This window comes from Panonychus citri, unplaced genomic scaffold (assembly GCF_014898815.1).
Source record: "Panonychus citri isolate SS breed McGregor unplaced genomic scaffold, ASM1489881v1 Contig00090, whole genome shotgun sequence".
NCBI classification, from domain to species: domain Eukaryota; kingdom Metazoa; phylum Arthropoda; class Arachnida; order Trombidiformes; family Tetranychidae; genus Panonychus; species Panonychus citri.
The window spans coordinates 751,092-777,995 of record NW_026515495.1 but is presented as its reverse complement, the minus strand read 5'-3'; the positions used below and the strand labels follow the sequence as shown (position 1 = coordinate 777,995).

The 26,904-nt window shown below is 29.3% G+C and overlaps 1 protein-coding gene across 1 annotated transcript; it reads left to right on the top strand.

The window, feature by feature from the left end:
* The first annotated feature begins 3,108 nt into the window (after nucleotides 1-3,108).
* Nucleotides 3,109-26,619, top strand: LOC128387499 (receptor-type tyrosine-protein phosphatase N2-like). Its single transcript, XM_053346709.1, has 7 exons — nucleotides 3,109-3,166; nucleotides 11,366-11,605; nucleotides 12,120-12,343; nucleotides 14,984-15,625; nucleotides 16,899-16,952; nucleotides 17,271-17,335; nucleotides 25,807-26,619. Exons 1-7 carry the CDS (start codon nucleotides 3,164-3,166, stop codon nucleotides 25,953-25,955), a joined length of 1,377 nt encoding a protein of 458 aa, XP_053202684.1. The 5' UTR covers nucleotides 3,109-3,163; the 3' UTR covers nucleotides 25,956-26,619.
* Nucleotides 26,620-26,904: the final 285 nt, after the last annotated feature.

Below are 26,904 nucleotides of genomic sequence, written 5' to 3'. Positions count from 1 at the left end.
GTTTTTTTTTGTCATCAAGAAGATGAAGAAGAAAAAAAAAATAGTAAAAGTAAAAGATAAAATTGTCAAAATAAATTGGCTCCTAATGAACCGTTATCCAGTATAATCTGTATAATCTCATGAGGATTCATAAGAAACTGAATCAAATGTTCACTCATATATCTATACAAAAAGGTGGATATTTCAATGAACGATTACAAAAGGTAACATTCATTTACCATTGTAAATGTTAAATCAGAGAAAAATATTAGATTCGAACCTCAAAATCTTTACAATTGATCAATCAATGAGAACGTAACATTTTTCTCAATACAAATTACATATTAGAATGAGAATGCTAATAATTATCACTGCTCGAAAGTAGTAAAATGTTCAGATCGACTTTTTAATTTTCGAAACAATATAAACTGACCTAATTGTCCACCAACATACAACATAATGTGACCATATTATTTACTTATAATTGACACTTAATCACAATCAGAATAATTGAGACTTATGTTAATCAGTTTCGATTGATTTTCGTTCTCGTTTTTTTCCAAATTCAATTTCAACGATTTAATTGATTGAAATTATCATAACAATGATATATAAATGATACATGATCTTCCCATTGAAAGGATGATATTATTATCACATCATTTTCTCAGTCAAATGTTACAATATTTACACAATTTCATCAAAGGTTAATACATTCAGAAGCAAATTATCACTTCATTTCAATTCTGTCTCTAGTTATTATTATGATAATCAAATTGTATCATTTTCGATTTAATTAACTTCAACTTGTAACATTTTCTTTAGCATTGATAGAATTGTAGATATTAAAATTATCTCTTTCTGGTTACCTTGGTTAAGATATTAATCTATTATGGATTACAGGTATTAAAGGTAATCTTTATCATTGTAATATCATGGATTTTAATGATTATTAATCTGATTTAATGGTTGGCCCATTGGATTGGAAAAAAAGTGATTAATTTATTAGATTAAAATGTTGAAGAGAAGAAGGAAAAAAGTTTATTCTATCAATTGAATTTAATTCAAATTGGTAACATGAAACAAAATGTGATTTATATATCTACAAATTGATATCATTCTGAAATTCATACATGAAAATTTTTCCAAATCAATTTGATCCAAAATTTTTCGTAACTTATCAATCTTTCAATTCTAAAAATGAGAATCAGAATCAACCATGAAGATGGAACAAAAAATATAATGAGAAAAAGAAACAATCAAATGATCTGAAAAGATTCTCTTGCTGGTGAAAATTCAGTGTATCATCATCATCAGAATCTTCGTTATACATAAAAATCCATGATTTACCATGAGTCTCGAATTTCATTTAAATCCCATTAACTTAATGAAAATAACATCGAGAATATTTTCCTTGATAAGAATGGAAAATTTTATCAGAATTTTGGTAAAATATTTTTTACCTCTTCTTTTCCTTTGCTTTTTTTACAGAATAATATCAAAATACTCTGAGAGAATTTGAGAAAAGTTTCACATTGCGAAATTGAAGAAATATTTCAATTCTGTAGAAAATGAAAAGATGATTCTATCCAGTGTAGAATTATGATTCGATAATGAATATCTCTCTTTCTCTCTCTTGCTCTCTAATTCCAAATATATTTCCACAGGTAAGAACGAGGTTTATACTTGGAGGAAAAGACAAAAATTATTCCTCATCATTTATCATCATCATGTTATCATCGGTTATTGTTAAACTATTATAAAGGTAAAAACATGAACATGATGAGCACAATGGATGAAATTTGATATTTATCAAAATAATAATTTTGTTTCATGTTACCTGGGAAACTATTGATATATTTTATTATCATCATGATTATGAATCAAGTCGGTCTGAGCGAAAATATTAAATAACAGAAATGCTCCGATAATTAGCTGAGTAATTTAAATAACATGGAATAGGAAATTTCCTATTCTTCTCCAAGCAAACAATCAGATTCATCCAATGAAAATATTTTCATTTTCTTTTCTCAACTCGTAACTTCAGGGTGAGAATATCCTAGTGATACCCTTTTCATGGGTGATTGGAATAGTTAATTGTTGAGTTAATCAATTTGATTAATTGCATGAGATTTTTTTTCCATTTATCTCAAAGTGATTAGTTAATTTTTAGCCAAAAAACTTGTTGATTTATGATATTAACAACAACAGAATCGATAATCAGTTGGGACCAGAACGAAATTAATAATCTGAGCATGAATTTATATTCATAGACTTTGAAGTTTTTCCATGAAATTTTCATCTAGACTTTCATGATCATCGACTCAGTTGATGTTCTTTCATAAGAGTTTATCAATTCAACTCAATTGATTATCTTTTTCCACTTAATTCTGAATTTCTCTAGAAATCTGAATATTTATTTCTTGTCATTATTAATTATAAACCGTTAAGATTTTCATGTTAATCAACATTCACCATGAACAAAAGAACGATAAAAATCACCAAGAGAAATTGAGGAAAAAGATATTGTATCAGTTCAAGTTGACAGATTAAATTGAATGAAACACTGAATTCAGAACTTTTTTGTTCGACATTGAAAAATTGTTCTGGCAAAAAAAAACAATATCATGTATGAAAGTGTCAATAATTTCATGAGAAAATAATTTCAATAAACTTGTCAGAACTTTTCTTTACTTTTTCTCAATTGATGACATTCTTACTCGATGTTCATCATGTTTTCCAATGAAAATATTATTATTACTGAATCATGATAATAATATCAATCAACATGAGCTTTTTACCCTGCTAAAGGGGAGAATACACAATGAAAAATAACATGATGTTTGATCAATTATTTAGTTGCCATGATACTTGATATGTGAAAATGAAATAGGAACTGAGGGAAATTGTTTCAAGAAAAAAAAATCAGGATAAAATTCAATTGGATTGATAAAAGTGAATGAGAAAGAAATAATTTCAAACTGTCAATCATCATGTTAATCTCAAGGAACATTGTGATTGAGAAATTCAATTGGGCGATTAGGTGATTGATTCAATTGAGAAAATTTGATGACTCTTATTGATTTGTTATTCTATTAATCGCTTTTTCTTTCCAATTTAAATAGTTCCAACAAAGTTAATTGTTCCAAAGGAATTAAATTTAATCCAAGATCGACCCGATCATATGGTAAGTAGATTTATTCATTCGTGTTTCATGATAACCTTTAAATTGGATTCTGAATTTCATGTCACTCTTTTGGAATCAAATTGTTATGAATATCTCAACATTTTCCAAGTTTAACTTTAGTAGCTAAGAATAGATATTGAAAGATATTGATAGGAAATCGATATAAATCGAAATTCTGTTTCTGAAAAGTTCCAAGTAACAATTTAAATTCATTTTCATACTTATTTTCACCTAAAATGTTATGAATTTAAGTTCCAATAGCAACATTTTTGTGCAGCAGAGAAATGAAGAAATATAAAAAGCACCAACAAGTTACAATTTATTGGTTCATGTAAATTCAGCAGAACTGTTGATAACCATGAAGCTCACATCTCAGCATTTTGGGGGGGGGAAAGGCTGAACCAAAATCTTTGTCTTAGTAAACATTATTTACCAGAGATTTTATATCATAATAGATGGAAATACTTAGATAATTTTGTATTTTCTTTTTCTTTTTGTTCGAATTTTTTATATTCGAGCTTGTTTACTTCTTTTTTCGTATCTTGAACATTGTATTTTCATCTTCTTATGTTTACAAATATAAATATGGAAAAAAGAATAATAATAAGAGAATGTTAAAAAATCTCAGTTTAGTTCTCATTTTTGAGAGAAATGTTTTCTCCAGTCACTAGAGCATTTGAGAGCTTACTCATTAATCTTATCGACATTCACTCATGTAATGATTAGAATTCATTGGAAAGAAATTATTTACCTTTCGACTCTATCTTGTAATATTTTTCATCTTTATACAGAATAAGAAAAATTTCCACAATCATAATGTCTAATGTATTCGCATGCATAGTAATAGTAGCAGGGTATTCAGTCTCTATAAATAGAGTATGAATTTTATTCATTTAGTTAAGCTCAATATTCATACACTCAGAATATGAATTATCTGTTTTTCTTGTGTAACCTGTTGAAAATATAAGATGAATTAGAGACAATATTCAGTTGATAAGATAATTTTGTGGATACAAAGTCCCTGAAGGTAAGGATATCTCTCTCTCTCTCTCTCTCTCTCTTCATGATAATGAAAGTTTTCCTTTGCTCTAGAATTGCAAAAAAGCGATGAAATAATAAATTACTATCAAAGGTCTCAGCTGAATTCATTTTCAGGTCTTTTGTGCAGCAATCAGTTTTAAATTGTCACAATTATATAACAACAGGTAATAGTGTTAATGACGAGTAAACAATAAAAATTTATTTCAGTTTCAAATGAATTCTGATTATATAATATTTTCATGTAACTTTAAAAAAAATTTTTCTGTCAACCAATTGACACAGAAAATAAAAATAGCTTCCTTTTGGATACCATTAATATTATTAACCCTTCAGGGTGATGATTCCAAACCTTGAATCTTAATTCACATTCAATTTTAGTCCAGATAAAGCAAATGAATAAAAAATAATTTAGATAATCAGTCATAAACCGAATCAATGAATTAACATTTTTTTTCTTAAAAATTTGAAGAAAAAAACTTTCCCTAGTTGAATGAATCCCATGTATTCATTTTAACTCTCATGGTAAACTATTCATTAACTTGTCATGTAATTAATTGAAATGTTAATACTTTAATCTGAATCCAGTTTGAAATCATAAACTTGTAATAAAAAGCTTTGTAGTCATTTGGAATGGTCAATCAAATAAAATGTAAGGTGACCATTGGGAATTACCTTTCTGTCCTCTCTCTCTCTCTTCCCTGTCACAATCAATCACAATTGGTTGGCTCACGATTTCAATTAATGGTCAGTTTTTTGATAACTTTTAATAAAAACAAAATCTAACATTATAGTTGAATGAAATCAGATTGACCATTAAATTGTCTCCAAAAGTGATCATGAGCTGATATAAATTAGGAAATTGATAATATATAACCATTAGAACCCAAAATTGAGCTGTGAATGATAATCAAGGAGTGTTTTATATTTACCTTGTTGAAGATTTTTTTGTATCATCTATTCATCATGTAACTTACCTTCGTTCACCTGATTATGATCCACTTGCAATGTCAACCTTAAGGCAATGAAAACAAGGTAAATGATTAGACTCAATGATGATCTGGAAGAAGGAAAAAAAATTCATTCCTCTCATGGGTAAAATTGCTCCGAGCTTGAAAATAGAAGCCGATTAATCGTTGACAATTTAAATTGATAATTTCACCTCGTCACATACTAGATTATATGCTCATGATGATAATTCAATGAGTATCCATTGAATAGATAATCATTTACTGAAACTTTTCCGAACATTGAACAATATTGAAGAAAGAAAAAAACATTCTCATAATCTCAAGTGAAATCTAAAGTGAATCTCGTTAAACTGTCAACGATTCCATGATGTTCATGGAAATGCTCTGGAATTATCTAAATATTATCCAGCAAAAAAAAGGCGAAAACAAAGATTATAATTAGATGAGTTATCCAATTTAACTTGGAATATATTTTTTATCCAATCGATGATGAACGAGAACTGGATCAATCCCTTAATTGGTTACAATTAATCATTCATTAACTGTTATTTAATATTATTACGATCACATGTTAATAGCTTTCAAATTAATCAGTAATTAAGATGATCATGTTATCAGGAAATGATAGTGAACAACAATGTTACTACAGAAAGGGATAAATTAACATTTCTTTTATCTAATCAGATTTGTAAGTCATCACAATTAATTGATTAACCGATAAAAGTTTACGAAATATTTAATTTGATGATATTGGAATTTAATTCTAATCAATAATCTCTGTGTGGGAAGAAAAAGTTAATTAATAATAATATTTACCAATCAACTTTTGTCTGCCTGTTCAATATTTGCTGATTTATTCTGATAGATTTTGATATTTATCATATTTACTAATGTTAATCGTTACTTATTATCAGATAAATGGTCAGTTAATCAATCAAATGTCTTTGAATGTAATCAACCGGTCATTCTTGGTGAAAACTATCAGTCTCTGAGTATTAGTAACTTTTAATATTTCATCTTTTAGATGAATACTCATCAAGTTTTCATGAAGAATGAAAGAAACCACTTATCCCTTTCATCCAGAACATTCAGCGAAATTCCTTGAGCATTCTGATTCTAACAATTCTTATTATTAACCATGAATAATGTGCGAAGATGTAACAACAATAATATGAAAGAACGCTGAATATGATATGATTAAAGAAGATGAAGAAGAAAAATTATTCTCTTTAGTCAACATTATCATCATGTTGAGAGATATTCTTTGTAATATTTGGAATGATTTCTCTTCTTGCTCATCTCCATGTTAATCCTCAAGTACAATGAATCCTCAAATCTGATCAAATTTTGTTTCTTCTCATCTTTTTAACAGTTTTAATATTATCAAGGATCAAATTATTATTAAACAATTCACCGGTTGAAAGATATAACTCTCAACATATTCAGTATCTATCTACATGTGTATACAACTGAAAATTCTGTGAATATTCCCTGAAGCATTTAGAATTAGATTCACAAGTTGAATGTTGAATTATATCCTTTCTTTTCCAATCTCTCTCATTGAGATGATAGATGAAGAAGATATTGTTGCTCATGGAAATGCTGAAAGAATGAACGACGAATTGAGTTTGAATTAGGTTGATGAAGAAAAAGAGATGAAGATAAAATATATTGATATTATTGAGGTGGAAGCTCAAGGGTAATTTCTCTCTCTCTCTCTCTCTCTCTGAGTAAATTTTTTGTTCTGGTTAACATGATGAAAGATGATTTTAAATGGAATGAAATTTACTTGAAAATTTGCAACCAAAACTTTTTTTTCCTTCAGTTTTCTGTCTCTGCTTTCTATGATGTTGAGATGGTTGGAAAGTGTTTACTTAAGGGTTACTTTGCCTCAGGGTGAATAATACAATCCATCAAGTTTTCAGGTTGATCCTTGCAATCATACTCATCTTCATCACCATCACCATCATCATCATGGTAAAAAGGTTCATCTGATAATCGTAATATAATTTGAGGTGAAATTGTTTTCTCGCAACATTTTCTCATCCTATTCTAATTCAGCTTTGCTTACCTTTACTCCATTATAAAGGTATCACTGATTTCCATCATCGATTAATGATCATCAACCTTCATGAAAATCAAATTAATTGTTTATTCAATTGAATTAAAATCTCATCAATATTGATATTTATCCAGAAGAGAAACAAGTAAAGTTGATGAAAACTTTTAACTCTTTTCGAATGGGGAAAAAAAGTTTCGAGTTCTACAAAATGTATCGATTTTCTCTCTCTCTCTCTATCCATGATCAAAGTGAAAACGATAAAAGTTCTGACATTTGAGTAAAGAATTTCTCCTTTTTTTCTGAAAAAAATTTCAACTCAAACTGAAGCGATAATTAAACAATGGTTACCTGTTGATAACCTGTTGAATAGTGACAATGAACTTTTGCAATTTAATTTTGATTAATCATCATGGTGATATAATTAATCATAAAATTGAGTAACATCAAGCAAGTGTATATACAAATCATCATGTATATTATCAGATATCTAACATAACTTTTTATATAATAACTTGATGGTGATGATATTGATTCTGAAATTTTCACCTTGCTACTTACTGGATGTCTAAAATGTTTATATTATGCACTTATTATTATTATTATACAATAAGCATATAAATGTTTATACAAGTCGAAATCTTATCATGTCAACAACAGAGAATGAAAAAAAGTGTCGATTTAACTGAAGAGAGAAAATGAAAAGATGCAAAAAAAAAGATGAGGATGATGAAGAGATCTGTCATTTGCCTCAATCCACGTGACCTTTATCCTCCTTGAAATCAATTTCTTCATCCATCTCATCATCATATAGATTTAGTCTCAATCAGAATGATAATCTCTTCAATGTGTCACATTTTCTTGGTCAATTCCGACATCTTTTTATACTTTTCTTCCTCATCTCTCTCTCTCTCTCCCTCTCCCTCTTCTACCTTCATCTCACCCTCTTTGTAATTGAACAACCAATTGATGAAACAAAATCATCTAGTGTTGATCAATTGATTGACTAATTTCATGTCCATTCATACAGGTTGATCGGCGATTGTATTACAATTAGGTGATGACCATTGAGATTTAGCTTTGTAAGGAGGATTATATCATGCTGAAAATAGAGAGAGAGAGAGAGAGAGAGAGAGAGAGAGAAATTAATTGTTATTGTCATATTATTTATTTCAAATTAACTTCAATTCTAATCATGATCATGTTAAATATTGTTGATATTTCTCATGATAATTATAATGATAATACTCAACAGATTACAATTTGATTGATTGTTTGGCTACATCGAGTTGACATTTTCCCGTTTAACAGATTAACTGTATATATACATACCCAAAGAATTAGATTATTAAATTATATCATCATTAGTAATCATCAATTACTTGATTCCATAATGATAATGTCATTCTAACGGTAAATTAAACAATTAATAATCAGACATTGATCATGATTAATAGTAATAACCATGATGATAAAAACTTTTCAGTTTTCACCTTAAAACCTTGCAAACCTTTAATTATAATTAGCAATTGATTGTTGCTTTATTTTTATTTTTACTGTGGGTGAACAAATTAAATACAATCACTGAAAATCAGTGATTTTAATCATGATGATGGTCACAATTAAATTGAATCCTCTAAATTAACGGTTTAATCATAAGTTCCTAATAAAGTTAATCATGAAACCAAATAAACAAGACACACATTGCAAATGAACAGTATAATAATATGTTAACCTAATCAACTGTTAATGAACAATTTAAATCTAACCAATAGAGATTCACATTGAATTAATCTATTGAATTAGTTGATTGTAACAATCTTGAAAATCCACGTGACTTAATCTAGAAGTAAATTCTTAATCCATTTCTCATCTTTCTTTAACAAATTATCTTCATCAAGAACAATAATATTAAACCAACATCATCATTCAATTTACTGTATTAGTTTATCTCATATTGAAGTTGCTTCCATTTTCCACCTTCCATTTACTCATTTCTACCTCTTCTCATCCTCATCCTCTTCTGGTCATCGTCATCACCATGATAACTTCATTTAAGAGATGGACACACAACTAAATATAAATATTATTATCGAATAAAATTGGACTTTCCATCTCTTGTTGACAGGATAAATAAAATCTCCAGAGATGATCATCTCCCTGGTAACTGATGATTTTGTCTCTTTCATCTTCAACTTCATCTCTCTCTCTCTCAGTTTTGATTCCTGAGTGAAAATAAAAATGGATTCCAGATAAATGATTGAGTGTAATTTACATTGAGCATAATGATAACCATGGTCATGATAATGATCATGCTACTCTCTCTCTCTCTCTTATCATCATCAGTTATTTCAAGTCAATCAGTAAAATCGATCACTAGTTCTGTATTCAGCTGAGAAGAGGAAGAAAAATTATTTACTTTTCACAACATTTTCCTTATTCATCTATTTGTGCGTTCTCATCAATTTCTTGGTAGAATACAATGTCTAATATACTTCACATGATAGAACTGTGAAAATATCTCATGTAAAAATATTGCAACTCATTGAATGAACTTCAGAGCTTCAAGACTTCTTAGGTGATAAAGATGTAAAAGATGAAGACGAAAATGATTACTCGGAAGAGGAAGAGGAAGAAAAGAGAGAGAGAGAGAGAGTATCTCGCATGTGTGGCAAGTTCATTTAACCATAAACATGTAAAATGCGAATTAGATGATGAAAAATATCCAACTAATATCATGGAAAAGATAAAGTTCAATATCATTTCGATAATCATCATTTTCCTCTTCCTTCTTCAAACGTATCTAATGTTTTTATTGGTGATGAGGATGATGATATGAAGTACTGTTATCATTATCAAAGTCTTATATTAGATTTATATATCTAATATATAAAATGAAGATTGAGAGTTTCCATCAAGTATCTTCATCTTTATTTATCACATTTGAACATATGATCAACTCACTTATCATTATTTTCATGAGTCAACATTTACTGATCCATTTTCATGGGAATACTCATCATCCGTTATATTGAAAATTCATTGACTATCTTGATAATTATCATACTTTTCATATTATTATTAATTTTTGAACATAATGAAAGATTGAAAATAATTTTATTGTGAGTCTATGGATAGGAAAAAATAACAAGAGATGAGATTAGATGAATAAAATTAGATGAAAAAAATCAGAAAATGCTAAGGATGAGGATGGAGTTGGTATTGGGAATATAGATGATGATGATTAAGAAAATGAAGAAGATGAAACATGTAAGACCAATATGTAAGAGGAAGAAAAAATCAGAGACAGAATCAAAGAGCAACAAGAGAAGATGTAGAGAAAAAAAAATAGAAACTTAAGTCTCCCAAAAGGGAAGAGTAAAGAAGAAAAAGAAAGCAAAAAAGAAAGAGAATAAGTAAGAAAAAGAAAGAGGGAGATAAGTAAGAGACTACGAAGATGAAGATAAGAGAAAAGAAGATGTTGATGAAGATGACGAGAAGAAATATGAAGAAGGTGGAATAGAAGAAGAGAAGAGAAGGAAAAAGCAAAAAGGAAAATAAAGATTAGAATGAGAACCTGTAGCATTTTTATATCCTTTCGAGTTCCAAGCAGGGAGGTTGAAGGTGGGGTTGTGAAGGATGAAAGAGAGAAGAGAGAGAGAGAGAGAGAGAGATCGAAAGAGAGGGTAGAAGCTGAAAAGAAAGATTCAAAGAGAGTATGATTGATTCTATGTAACCAAGGGTTACAGTTGAAATTTGTATTGGTTTTTATAACATAGGAAAAAAGAAGAAGATGAAAAGGGAAGATGAGAGAGAGAGAGAGAGAGAGAGTAGATGATAAGGAAGAGAAAGATGATGATAAGTTGATGATGTTTTCTTGTTTTTGTTGAAAAGGCATAAAGAGACTTGCAAGTTGCTTATATGAAGCAATATGTTGGTAGCTCTCAACCAGAAAACAACATAACCTTTTTTTTATATTATTAATCAATCTGATTTCTTGATTCTTGTTGTTATTCAATTTATCATTTTATCAACTGGGTATTATCATGAAACCATTATCATCGCCAATCATGTTTTATCTTGAATCTAATTTTAAACTGTATCCATTTATTTATCCATTTTATAATCCAGGCTAAGCGATTCATCAAAACAAGTTCATCATCAGGTTTACCTAATCTTGAATCATCATCAAGCCAACAATCATTAACTGTTTTAACTGTATCCTTATGTTTCACTGTGTTTGCTGCTTTAATTGCTGGATTGGTTTTATTTGTAATCAAACGTAATCAAAATTTACGAAATAAATTACGTAATTTAATTGGTTCCATCGGTTCAGCTGAAGAAGGTACCGAAGCAGCTTCAGATTATGAGGTAAGATTTTCATTGATGGAAAAATTTATTCCCATCAATTCATTTCATTTTCACTCTCTCACCCTCTCAGTGAGTAATTTATTCATTGATAACTCATTAATAACCATGATAACAAGGTGGGAGTGAAAAAACTCCCACAATAGGAAGTTTTTGAATATCAACATAATAACAATAAACAAAAGTTACATCTATATGTATGAATTTACCGTTATTATTATTATTTTATCATTTATCAGAATTGGCTCAGTAACAGTTACCATTAAATAGTGAGAACTGTGAAATTAAATTCATTGTTTTTGTTTTCGCACTTAGATATATTCAATTACTCCCAGAGAAAACTACATGAGTATTATTGATTTTATTCTGATGATTAAATTGTGTTTCTCCATATGGAAAGATTTATATAATTATTAATCAGAATTTCATCAGAATTTTTCTTTAATAAAAGTTTTCTTACTTTTCTTTTGTTTTCTCATTCATGGAAATAATTATTTTCTTTTGTTGACTTTTTCAGGATCTTTGTCGTCAACGGATGCAGGGTAAAAATCGTAAGAAATCCGATAAAGATGAAGTTAAATCTCCAAAGGGTAAAGTGACTTCTCTTGGAAGTGGAGTGGTTGGAGTTATTGGAAGTGGCGGTGGAAGTGATTCCAAGACAGGAAAAACTGGAACTGACAGTAAATCAGTTGACTCTGGACCTGAACCATCACCACCATCAAGATCATCAACCTCATCATGGTAAGAACTTTATTTTATTTTTCTTCTTACCATTCATCACAACTGAGAGAGAGAGAGAAAAAATTGTATCAATTTAAAAGGGAATCATCAACAGTCACGAATCAAAGTAAACATTTAAAAAGGTAAACAAAGAAAAGATAATAAAACTTTGTAACTTTTTTCCTCTGAACAAAAGTTCATAACAATAGCCCATCATGTGGATGATGGTGAAAGTTATAATATTATAATTTCATTTTTCCATGATAATAAATAAATATGGATATTAATCAGTTTCTTTCACCAGAGTAAGAGGAGAAAAAGGGAATATTTCTCTTGAGAATTGGTGATCAATTTCTCGTTCTATTTTCATCAAATAAACATATTAATCTGATTCTGAGTTGAAACTTTTTCTGTTGAATGTTCACACTCAGATTAATCCATCGAACCATCATCATCATCAGCATCCTCATCATCGCCTATTTTACATTAAAACTTGTCAGAGATTGAAAAAGATACAAACACTCTGTTTGTTTGTATCACACCTTTGGTTGTGGTTTAAACATGAAAATAATGCAAAACTCAATTTCCCTCATCTTCATCATCTTCATCTCTCCCTGAGCATTATCCTCATCAGCATCGTTATCATGATAAACTTACTTTACTCAAGAGGATTAAAAATTCCGAGACTCTGATTAACTCTCATTCTTTTTCCTTATCATCTTACATGCTTTTCAGTGTCACACTTTCCACTCTTTAGCATCCTCATCTTCTCCATCCTTCATCATCATTTCTCTCTCTCTCTCTCTGCTTCTCTCCTTCTTTCTTCATTTGAGATTCTTTCTCCTTCCAAACTCTCAGTTCTTTCAAATCCTATTCATGGTTGACTGAAGAAATTTACTCAGGCTTCAATGAAACTATTTTCTCTCTCACTCTTCTTCTCTTCATCTTCACCCTCATTCTTATCACCATCTTCATCACTACCCAGTTATAGGATTTTCATTCTTATCACCAATTTTATTCCATCGAATTTACTTCATCAGTTGTACCTTTTTTTATATATTCTTTTTAAGCTTTTGCATCATCATCATCATCATTCTCATCTTGATCATCTCTTGAAAAAAAGCATCCAGGAAGAAAAATCTCTCAACTTTTTTGACACTGGAAAAAAAATTCTCATCAAGCGATAAAATATCTATACCGATTTCCGTTTCCTGTGCTAGAGAAAAAAAAGAGGGAGAGAGACTTAGAAGCAGAGATTTTCTTTTCTCTCATTTTTCTCAACTAACGCACATCATTTGATTCATTCAAAAATCATCATTATCATCATCATGAAATTCAGTCAACAAATTTTGATGAGTTTCCTTTTTTCGATAGAATAACATAAAAAAAAATAATGATCATGATGAAATTCATTAACCATTGAATATGAATAACATTTAACTCATTGTATCAATTTAATCATGAAACTGATTCCATGATGACTCTTAAACCATTGAGCAATTTACTGACTATTTATAGTAGAAAACAAATTGAACACCAATTGAGTTTAATCCTGAAGAAAAATCCGAACAGAAAAATAATCGAGAAAAAAAAACAGAACCAATAGTTTCAATGGACAAATGACAATTCTGATGAAACGAAGACATAAATGTAATAAGTATCAAGTATTAGATGAGATGATATCGAGATGATGGAAATGATAATGATGATGATGATGGAAGACAAAAAAGAAACAGAACTTTCCATGAATAAAATATAGATTGAAAATGGATTCATGATATTTAGAAGAAGAAGAAAAAAAAAGAAGATGATTATGATTGAAGAGAATAAGCATATGGCTCTTTATATAAAAGAATATTTTATCTTCATCATCATCTTTTTCTTCTTCTGTCCTCATCTTCTTTCAGTTCTGTCCCCATGAGATTCAGGAGATAAAACCTTTTGTTCCAAACTCAGAACTGTAATAATGATAATTCTGTTGATACAAATGCTCTCATATTTTCATTCACTTTCATTAAAATTGTTCTCAATGATGAATAGTTTTTCTCTTCCTGTTTTCTATTGCAACTTGATAACTTTTACCTTTCTATTTCTCGAGATGAGAATCAGTTAATTGTTCAATCTATTTACATTGTTTCCAACTAAATTGATTAGCTGATTGTCCGCCAATCTTTAATTCAATTAATAAATTGTTCACAAACTGTTATTCATTATAATTGTTAATTGTTTACATGTGTGTTTGTGTGTGGTCATTTATGATCAAATCATTTGATCACTTTAACCTTTACATTTAGATTGAGCTTTTTTTTTGTTTGATCTCTTAATTTGATTGTAATTGTTTTCCACTTGGACAATTTAATCTTTGCGTGAATAAAACAGCAGAAACAACCAAACAAGAGTCACTTTGTCAACAATTTAAATATTGTTGAACAATATTGGTAAACTGATTACGTCCATTGGTTAATTATTGATCAAGTTTCTTATATAACATTGATTGAAATTAAAGTTATCATGATTGGTGATTGTTTCAGGTTGATGGTTACAACTTTTACTATTGCCATGAGTTAAGAATTGTTCAGTTCAGAGTGTTGATGAATTGAAAGTGAAAGAAATACTTTGATTCATTGATTGTTGTCTAATTGTTTGTTTACTTATCATCAGGAGCGAGGAACCGATCACTTCAAATCTTGACATATCAACTGGACACATGATATTAAGCTACATGGAAGATCATATGAAAAATAAGGACCGACTTGCAAAGGAGTGGGAAGCCCTTTGTGCATACGAGGTTGACCCTTGTTCAACAACCGCCGCCATGTTACCTCAAAATGGATCAAAGAACCGTTACTCTGATGTACTTCCCTTTGACCATTCCCGAGTAATTCTCAATGATTTAGCTAATCCAAACCGTTCTGATTATATTAACGCCTCCACCATCACAGACCATGATCCTCGGTCACCGGTTTACATTGTCACCCAAGGACCATTACCTTCAACCGTAGCTGATTTCTGGCAAATGGTTTGGGAGCAAGGATCGGTTATTATTGTTATGCTAACCCGACTCTTGGAAAATGGTGTTGGCTCATCGGCAAGATACTGGCCTGAAGAAGGTTCCGCTTTACACTCAAATTTTGAGGTTCATCTTGTCTCAGAGCACATTTGGTGCGATGATTATCTGGTTCGATCTTTCTTCCTAAAGAATATAAAAACTAATGAAACCCGAACAGTGACACAATTCCACTATCTATCTTGGCCTGAGAATGGTGTTCCACCCAATCCAAGATCACTATTGGAATTCCGAAGGTAAGAATCAATATCGAAAATATACAAAAAAAAAAGTTCATTCCAACAAGAAATGAACAATTGTTCAACTTTGAATACACAAAACAAGTGAGAAAATAAGATCAGAATAAAATTCATTCTCATCAATTTTCACCATAAATCACTTTTCTCTCATCATTTTTGTGATTGGTGCAATTTTAATTAAACCTTTTAATTGCATAGTCACAAAAGTGATGGAAGCGAAATGATCACATCATCATCATCACCATGAACATCATTCTAATCTTATTCATAACCTTGTTTCTCACAAGCTAAATAATAATAATAAAATTCTGAATCCGGAAACATGAATATAAATACATATAAAAATCCGACTAATAATAAACATCAACACATTGAATAAGTTTCGATTACCAAACCATTATCATTATTAAACATGATAATTATGATATTATTATCTGATAGAGAAATCTATTCATTATCATGAAGGAAAAAGAAGACAAAAGTTATTTAGTTTATATTCATATCAATGTCATGAGTCAACTCATGATAGTTCAGTATACAGTTTCAGATGAGCAGGAATAGGAAGAGAGAGAGAGAGGAATTATTAATGTTATGATAATCATCTGGGAGAAACTAATCTGTTGGTGAAACTGAATTGAACAGTTGAGATGTAACTGTCAATCATGGGAAGAGGAAAAAAAAGTTCTGTAAGAAAAACAAAAAAGCGAACGGAAAATGATCCGAGAACTCTAGAAGTTTATTATATTATTCATCCAATGAATATCTTGCATGTGTCCAAAGATATCACAGAAATATCTTAATATGATTTTCGGTTCAATTAATAGATTATAATAATAACAATATGATAATTATATTGAAGAGGAAGAAAAAAAATAAAGAGAAAACATTTTCTACTCTTACCTGGAAATTTGCTTCCCTCTTCCTAGTACAATGTTATTATTGATATTATTTGTTCACAGAATGATTCAGATCATATTATCATTATACTGTTACTTTATTATCATAACTAAACTAATAGTGATAAACAAAATGAGATAAATTATATTAATATGATACAATGTGATGATAATAAACCTAAAACTTTTTTCTCTTTTTCTTTTTTCTCTCCATTTCTCTCTTCCTTATCTTCCCCAATATTTTATCTTCATGGGCCCAATGAACTCACTCGATATATTCCTTGAAATCTTCATCCTATCTGTACCTTTATCTCTCTCTCTCTCTCTTTCTCTTCGGTGCCATATCGACAACAAAATGCTAACAATTTCTTCAGGAAGGTCAACAAGTCATATCGAGGTCGATCCTGTCCAATTGTTGTTCACTGCAGGTAAGATTATCATTTATCCTGGAATAAAATTCTGTCAGAATTTTCAAAACAAAAAAAAAATGATACAAAACTGAATATATATATATGAAAAGAATAGAGAATAATACATAATATTATCAAAAAGAATAAAGAAATTATTTCTCTTCGATATGTATTATAACAATCGATTAATGTTAATATTGATTTTCTTTCTCTTCTTATTATATCTCCTGGCTCCTATTCTTATTCCCCTTCCTCTTTCTCTCTCTCATTTAATCTTCTCTATCATGGAATTAATTACCAATCTAATCGAAAATAACAATGATAATAAATAACCAGCGATGGAATAGGTCGAACGGGCACTTATTGTCTAATTGACATGGTCCTAAATCGATTAGCCAAAGGTAGGTAATCTTTATTAACTCTTACTGATTGTATTCTCATTTTTTTCTCCCTCTGATTATCATTAATTTATCATAATAATCATTACGATAACATTTTGATCAACAACAATCATATAAACACAATAATAACATGAAAAAATCCATCAGGTAAAACTATCAAATGAGAGTAACAATTTGATCAGATTAATGTTGATCATGATGATAATATAAATCATCTAATCATTCCCATGATATTGCTTGATGATCAATTCGTATTGTATTTAATTTTTATCAACAAGAAAATAATGAAAAATGATTCAGTTATCTTGGTGGGAACACAATTAACTTTACCTTTTTAACATTTAAATATCTAATTTGATTCAATTGTGTTTATCTTTACTGTTGATTGACTTTTTCTATGGTAATTCAATTGTACCGTTATTTTGTTTTCCTTTTACTCTTTCACTTTTTCTTGTTCATTCACAGTTTCATTTGCTTGTTGATCAAATTTCAAGAACAATGAAACAAAAAGGTAAATTCTAGCAAATCAACAAAAAAGAAGCAAAAATTGATACAAATAGAAAATAAATAACATTGAATCAACATCGAAATCATCTGATTGTTGTTCCAATTCTAGTTATCATCATCATCATCTCTCTTATTGTTTGATAATTTAAATTGATGAAAACATCAAACTTCACCATGGAAACACAATCATGTAAATTGTTTGAGTTGTAAATTAGTTTGAAATGAAAAAAATTGATTCCAAACTCAGTGTTGATACATTTAAGTTCAATTCTCCCTGTTAACCTGATTTCATATTCAATGTTGATGATTTAAGTTAGTGAATAAAATTACAAATCATCTGAATGAATTCATATACTTCATGGTAAAGTTGAGTATCCCTTTTTTGCTCTTAAGACCATAAAATGAATTTCCTTCCTAGTGTTGAGTATATTTTCACATTTCTCTACACTCTTTGTTCATGGTTCCATTGGTTTTCATGATGCTGATAAGATGGAAAACTGTTAACATCTTATATATATACTTAATTCAGTCTATTTGATACAATTTAATTTAATCAACATGAAACTTTTACCACTTCCAGAGTTACCTTACATTAGTTAACATGTAACTAAATACATGTACATCTAAATATATGAGGTTTACCATCAGGTTATTTGATGAGAAATTTTCAGAATTACAAAGATTAGGTAAACACATACACTGGATCTTATATATTGGAAACAGTAATTGTAAGTACATCATGTTAGTCTTGATAATATCAATCATGAAGCAAACTGAATTTATATTATAAATATTATCGAATCGCTTTAATCCTCCTTCCTTTTCCTGTTTGAGTAACAGTTTCTTTTTCATTTTCGTCATTTTTTTCCTCTTCTTCTTCTTCATCATCATGATAATGTCAATAATGTTCAGAATTTTGTGTCCTTGGTGTCTCTCCATTTATCTATTGGAAAACAAAATGAACCAAGAAAAAAATAACAATGAGTTCAAATAGATTGATGAAATTATTGATTTTCAGTAGATTGACCATGAAGAAATCAACAGGATAATAGTTACTCAGCAAAAAGATGATGTTATTTATAAAAAAAAAGACTCATTTTCCAACGATAATAATAATAAACTGATCCTATTGAATACCAGAATTGAGAAGCAGATAAATAACTAAGTTAAATCAAAATCTGAAAGAAACTTTTTCATGATCATGATGATGATGATGATAAACATCATGGTACTTGATCATTTCCACTCTCCTTGTTGGCTTCACTTTTTGTTTTCTCCATCATTCTTATCCTTATTACTGAATTTGTCAATCTTAATGTTACTTGTAACTGAGCAGCTAAAATACAGAATTGACTTCATTATTAGCTAATGAGAATATAAGATTTCTCAATGAATAAGTGATTGGACTTCAGTAGTTTTTTTTTCTCAAACAATTTCCAAGTGAATTGAATAAAGTAAAATGTGATAGTAACACAAATTAGATTAACTCGTGATCATAGTTTCAGTACTTTCCAATGAAAGATTTGATAGGTTTGAATTATTTAACAGGATCATCAAATTGACGTGAGTTTATTTATTGGTTAACACCAGTCAACCTAGCATCCAACTTATATATACTGTTGTTCAATCTCATCATCACTGAATATTAAACAGTTCAGGTCAGAATGATCCAAGTGTTCATCATCATCACCATCATCATCCTCTCCATCCTCATCCCTAACCTTAAATCAAGGAAGAAACAAAAAAAAAGCCCATAGGATGAAAGGTTATCATGGGAAAGGGAGTGAAAACCCATTTAATATTATTATCGTTCCATAATATTGGTGATATTTGTTGATATTAATGATTTTCCTTCAATCTCGACTTTGGATTCAATAAAAAGCCAATGTTGTTAAACACTATGTTTAACACCATAAAAAAAGGATAGATAACCAATCATTCACGTTTTAATGGTTCCTCAGGAGTAAATCTTTAGGTATTATCGTGATATTATCGTTTCATGTTAGAATCTGTAAATGATGATGAGAAGAGAGAAAGAGAAAATCAATATTAAATCAAGTCAATCAAATTAAAGTTTATGTGGTAATATAAGTTTTTCCTCATTCTTTCAGGGTCTTTTGTTTCCAGAAATTCAGGGAATTCAAACTAATCACAGAATATAAATAAAAACTAAACTCATTTGATTGGGGAAAACACAAAAACTATCCAAATGTTTCAATGTTAATCAATACAATTTACTATCATTAAACAATAACAATTGGTAATTGTGACAAAACAAAAACAAATCAAGAAGCAAGAAATTACAATTACTAAAGGATTAAGAAGACTATCAATTTAATTGTTGCACTGATTAATTAATTTTACCAATACAGCTAAAAGTTTGTTGATAATAATTAATTGATAATAGTTTCTCATACTAATAATAATAAGATTAGTAATAACTTTGTAACAGTAAATACAGATAATAAAAGTGTAATTACCTGATTAATGTTAACACAATAGCAATCAAATGATAATAATTAATATCTTTTATCAATGTCAATGTGTAATTTTAACACTGATTACATGATGATGATGACAAGACAATTGATATTAAGCGATATTAATTAGCTAATAATTAAAATCAGATTTACTTAAGGAGCTTATCCTTGTTATGATTACTGTCTATCCACAGGTTCATTTGGTTTAAATCGATACAGTAGTTTGTCAAACTCTTTGTTGAATGAAATTCAGAGGAAAGAGGAATAAAATTCATTAGCTTTTATCATGTGAATCCCCCTGAGTTGTTCATTCATTTTCAACAACAAGATGAGTAACTTTAATATGAATGAATGGATTATCTTCATAATCATCAACATTGTTCATCATTTTTGCTCGTTTTTCTTTCCTTTGTCTTCCATGAAAATCTTCAATCTCCTCGTTGTTCTTGGTTCCTTTGCACCATAAAACACCAAAAGGATTGTCTCTTTGTCCAAAAAAAAACAACTGAGAGAGAGAGAGAAGAAAAAAATTGTTCCATTCTATATGGTGGCTTAGGTTTTCCTGGAGAACTGATTTAATTCCTAGTTAACAAGTCTCCCTGTTTTTCCTGCTGCTTAACTTATAACAATGAACGTGGAGGGAATGATGTAGAAAAATGGGAAGATGAAGATCATGAGAAGGATGAAGAGATGAGAAGATGAGAAGATGAGAAGGAAAATGATAAAAGCGAAATGAGAAGGTAGGGAGAGAGAAAAATCATCTTATTGTCATTCTGTTTCTTTTACATTGAACAATTGTCGACATTTTGTCTAACCTCCTATGAGATTTTCATGGTCGGTTTCAACAGAATTTTCAGATTTTCCATTTTTCTCTCACTCATCTTCACAATGATCATCTTATTCCCTCATTCATACAATGGCTAATTTACTCTTAATCATATTATTGATCATTATGATTACAAGTATTACTGAATCCATGGTTTCGTATTTTTGTCAAGACTTCACGATTCTGAACAATATTTCCAACTTGTTGATTGTGTTTTCCATGTCAACAGGTAGATTTTTATAACAATTTTCATAGCTTATAATCTTTAATCATCTCTTTAAATGAAAAGATAATAATCATATGAAAAGGACCGTAATTGGATCAATTAAATTTCGTTCTGCAAACAAATTGTTCTTGATTAATAATTTTTCCGTAAATTCTGATAGCATATCAACAGTATTTACGTTGATGATGTTGAAAGCTCATCATTCATTAAAGATAAAAGGAAAAGTCGAATCGAAATTTATTAATGGAAACTTAACTTAAATTTCTACTATTAGATACTAATATCAGGGAATTGATTATTAATCACCTTGGGTCAACTCATGGAAAGAGAGAGAGGAAAAAAACCTTCAATCAACTAAATTCATAAGTATTCTAACTAATAACATACAAGTGATTCTGATGATGAGTATAATTGATGATCATGATCATGATGACTCAGTTACCAGAGTTCTGTTAAATTCAATGAAGTAAATTGAGATATAGGTTAACCTTAGTGAATATCGTTGATTGAGAAGCTCAATTGTGGATCCATTAGTTGTCTCTAAATTATGTCAATAGATGAAAGAAAAAGATACATTTGATAATCAATATAATCATCCAGAGTGTTTCATGGTATTAATAGTTCCATTTGAAACAATATCAGGTTTCCAAATCTTCTATTGTCTTTTCTCATAATTACTACAAGAGAACTTACCAAACTATAAGAGAAAAAAAAACTTTACCATATTCTTATTAACCTAAATATGAATAGAAAAAAAGAAACAGAGAAAAAAACGTTATAATTCACACTAATAACATTCCAAGTACAATGTTGTTTTTTTCTTCTTCTTCTTCATTTGTCTCTTGAGGTTCAATTGATATAAAAGGAAAAAGATCACAGAATAATCATCTAATGAAGATGTTAACATTTGTAGCTTCTTCTTTCTCCTATTTCTTTCAACAATTCACTAATCATACAATGAAATAGAGATAAAAGAAGAAGAAGAATGTTAATTGTTAACATTAGTCAAAGTAATTTGAGTAAAATATATTAGAATACATTAGATGGTGAGGGAGAGAAGAAGAAGAAGAAGAAGAAGAGGTTAAAGAGATGAAGAAAATGCAATTTATTTGGCTTACCACTTTCCTCTATTCTCTTTACCATGTTATAAGCAATTCAATCCTCTGAATGTTACACACAAAGAAAGAAAAGAAAAAAGGTAAACTTGAACTTGATAAATTAACGAAAACAACAAGCAACAAGATAATTTCACTTCCATATGTTTTCAGGTATTAATATCATGTAGTCTTTATCCTCTTCCTGGTTCCTTTTTGTGTCACCGAAAAAAAAAATAATAACCTGATGAGGAAAATGATGAAAAGAAAGATGAGTTAGAAATGATAATAAAACCTTAATATTACATTATAATATCAAGTGAGAGAGAGAGGAGAGGGTAGGAAACTAAAGGAAATTATGTAATATTGAAGCTATATAATCAATGCTAAGAGGCTTACTCAATGCATACAATAACATTTATATGTATATTATTAATACCTGAGAAATATATATTTGCAGGTATATCTTTTTCTCAAGTAAAATATACATACAAATGGATAAAAAAAAATACGCAACAGTGAATACTTATTATGAATACATAATATGAACACCATAATGTATTAATAATAATATCAAAATAGTCATATCTATATTTATGAGATGATAACTTGGTGGATATGCTTTACCTTTTTTTTTCATATATCGTAACATTTAAAGCTTTAACTTCCTCTTCAATTAAAGCATAATTCTTATTCTTCCAGCATCAATTGTACTTTTTTGATCCTTCTTTTTTTTCATCTTCCTTTACAATAGTGTCTTCCTTTCCTTGCCTGCGGCCAATCTGATTCTGTTGAATTGATTCTATTATTCATTCGGTCCATTAGCACTTGAAACTGAATTATCATCATTTGACGCTCTATTATATATTCTTAACATTCACTTCCATCTCTCTTTTTTGTTGGTGTTGTTGTTGTTGTTGTGTGGATAGAATGTAACATTTCAATAATATGGTGATGGATTAACTCGATTCTATTGTAATTCTTTTCTCCTTCTTTGCTCTATCCTTTGGCCAGAGTAGATTTCACTTGTTACCTATGAGAGGAAAGAAAAAAGATAAAATTCTCAATATAAGCAGAAAACAAAATCCAAGAGACTTTTGTTTTGTTTTTCTCCTTACGAAGGTTTTATATTTACATGTACATGTAATCATCTGATAGTTGATTCCTCGATTCCAAATACAACCATGTGATGGAAAAATAAGGAAACAAAAGAACTTTCTTATGAATATTTCATTGATCAACTAAATGGAAAAGTGAATTTTGAGAGGAAAAAAAGAGATCTTTTCCTCTCTATTCTCCAAGTCACAAATAGATGTTTTCCTTTCATGACTTTCTTTCAATATTCTCTCTTTTGTTCCTTTTTTTTGTTCCTTCTCCGAGTTGTTGATTCCATTATAAATATCTAAACAAAACAATCTCCAGGTTTGAGTTAATACCTTTACAATGATAATTATTATTATTATTTGATCGGTTGTCATTCCTTCCATTCTTGGTGATAATGTTCTTGGTGTTGTTGGCATGAAGCTCTTCAGAATCATTGATCCACTTTTATCCTTCTTCTTTATCCTCTTCTTCATCGTGAGTAATTTCTTTCAACAGGGGGAATATGTAAAAATCATAATTCATGATTGGTTTCATCATCAACTTTTCTTTCATTATCTCATCTTTACTCTGGCTTCTTATTCATCACCAATCACCAATGATACACTTTCTTGTTGCTTCCATACATTCAACTGGTAGTTTCTCCTTTTTTTCTCATACTAATTCCATGTTCACCTCTCTGGTAATGTTTTCCAAGCTTAGCCAACCATTTCTAGGAGAATGAAGGAAATAAAAATGTAGAGTTACTTATTATTATTAATAGAATGTGAATTCAAAGATTCAGAAAATTTCAATTTCTGTCAAATCGCTTATGAAAAACCATATGAATTTCTGAATAGTGTTTTTGTCTCATCTCTTTCTCTTTTCATATAATTTTCATTTACCTCAACTTCATTAATCAAACAAGACATTAGATGAAGAGATTTGTTCAATTTCAAGCAATCGGTTGACATTTGAATTTGCTTTCTTCCATTGCAAACGACAATCAAATTGTTTAATTACTCACCTTTGGGTTAATTTTTATCGAGTATCAATGGTTGTATTAATAGTTGATTCATAACAAGATTGAGGTACTAGATTCTTTATGATCAATCAGGAAATTACTTAAAGTATTTCAATAGGTCAGAAAGGTAAGTAGGTTTGAGACTTTTCGATGGCCAGAAATGATAGAAAGACTGGTGAAGTTGCTTCTTGGGCCTAAGAAAATGAATTAATGGTAAATTGTAGGATAGAAAACACCATAGCCAATGGTTAAATTAGAATTAACTGTAAAAAGAGAAGAGAAAAAAGTCATTCAGATGGTAAATAGTTAAATAGTTAATTAGTGGATGTAATCAAATATACGGAATAAAATCAAACTGTAAATGCACTTAATTGCGTTTCACACAAAATAGAAGGAAAGAAAAACTACCAATGTTATCCATTGTTTGATAACCTTTCACAACAATTAGCCAACATAATTCGATTGAATTGACATCAATTGGAAGCAAATCGATTGCCAATGACTTTACCACTTACACAGAAAATTAAGTTACCGACTTTTTTTTTAGTTTTTGCTTATCCAGGAAAATAAAGAAAAGAGGAAACAAAAAAGAAACACAAATTCTGAATTAAATGGGTTTTCTCTTCTTCCCAAAGCCAATCAGCTTTCGTTCAAATGAACATGGAAAATGTTGATGGTGATTAACACATCCAAGTGATAAAGATGGAAAACTGTTGATAGAAAAGCTAAAAAAGAAAAAGAACAAAAAAAAAACAATAAAAATGGCGAACCAATAACATAGAGAAAAAAAAATATAGACAAAGGATAATTTAACTGACCTTTTAAGAGAGTTGATTAAATAACAGCACTTAACCAAAGTTAATCAGTTAAAATAGAGAAAATATTTCACTTGTTAGATGTTCAGGTGATCATCAGGTTATCGTAAATTTAATGATAAATATAAATGAAACAAGAGATAATTAAATATTAATGAGAAAACGAAGAGAATTTAATTAATTACAGAAAAGAAAAGAAGAAAATTTTTTTTCTGATTCTCTTTAAATTGAAAGAATCTCAAATTACCACAAGAGAGAAAGTCACATGATCGAGTTACATGTGATTCTCCCCCGAATATATTAATTTACATTCGCTAATAGAGAGAGAAAAATTAATGAGAACAATTTGTTTTCTATTCTTTTTTATTATCTGGAATTGAATTCGATTAGTTAATTGATTGTTTTTGTTTTCGTTTCAGGAGCCAAAGAGATCGACATCGCTGCTACACTGGAACACATTAGAGACCAACGAGGAGGAAGCGTCAAGTCAAAGGCCCAATTTGAGTTCGTTCTCGAGGCCATTGCCGAGGAGGTTTCGGCCATTCTCAAGACACTTAAGCCCAATTGATGGAGGAGATAAATTGATTACTGTTGGTAGATTTGAACAATCAAATCGATTCACCTTCATGTTTACCAGATATTCACTGATTATGATTATTATCACCACCACAACAACACCGACATCATCATCCTGATCATCACAATCATTAATAATTCATCAACAGAGTCTTTGGTTAAAGTAAATGTTGGATTTACATTATGACCGATGGAAGGAGTTTAATAACAATTTTCCCTGTTCAACAATTAATCAACAAACAGAATTGTCATCAGTCATCATTTGTCTACCTTTGGAAGCTTTTAATGAAACATCCCGAAAGGAACATCAGTTAATCGGATTTGGAAAAGTCAACAAGCATCATCATCATTTTCATCATCGTCGTCAACAAAATGAAACAACAATCATCAGAAAATTGCTAATTAGCGATCATATGATTTAACTCCTTTTATCTTTATTGTTTTATCTTATTTCTTGTGTTCCTTTAATTTCCTCATTAATCTCATTGATTATCTATGGTGACAAATTTTACCTTTTACCTGATTTAATGTAAAAAACAAAACAAAACAAAAGAAACAAAATGTCAATGAGTTAATGAAACTTAATCTAAATCATCAAATGTCTGTGTTGAGATGTTTAATTAACATTCTTCTTAAAGTTTCCCTTTTATCGTTAATTGTTTAAGGTCAAAATCATTTCGTCTTCTTTTCTGTTCTCCTCTTTTAGTGATTATGAGAAACATTAATCTTCATCTTCTATTCGCAATCCTCATCCTAATCCATCGCACAACACAAAACACACATACGAAAAAAAGACACTCACAATTAAAAGAAATTAGCTGATTACTCAGTAACTTTCCGAATAAAATATTTATGTTTCACTCGGAAATTAAGATGAAATTACAAACCAATTCAGTGAATTCGGAAAGATTTTGATTAGTTAATCATTAAGATTATTTACA

Bases quoted from the DNA above. Each gene is read 5' to 3' on its own strand.
- LOC128387499 (XM_053346709.1), top strand. The intron at 11,606-12,119 runs GTAAGATTTTCA...TGACTTTTTCAG, and splicing joins AAGCAGCTTCAGATTATGAG to GATCTTTGTCGTCAACGGAT. The intron at 17,336-25,806 runs GTAGGTAATCTT...TTTTCGTTTCAG, and splicing joins CCTAAATCGATTAGCCAAAG to GAGCCAAAGAGATCGACATC.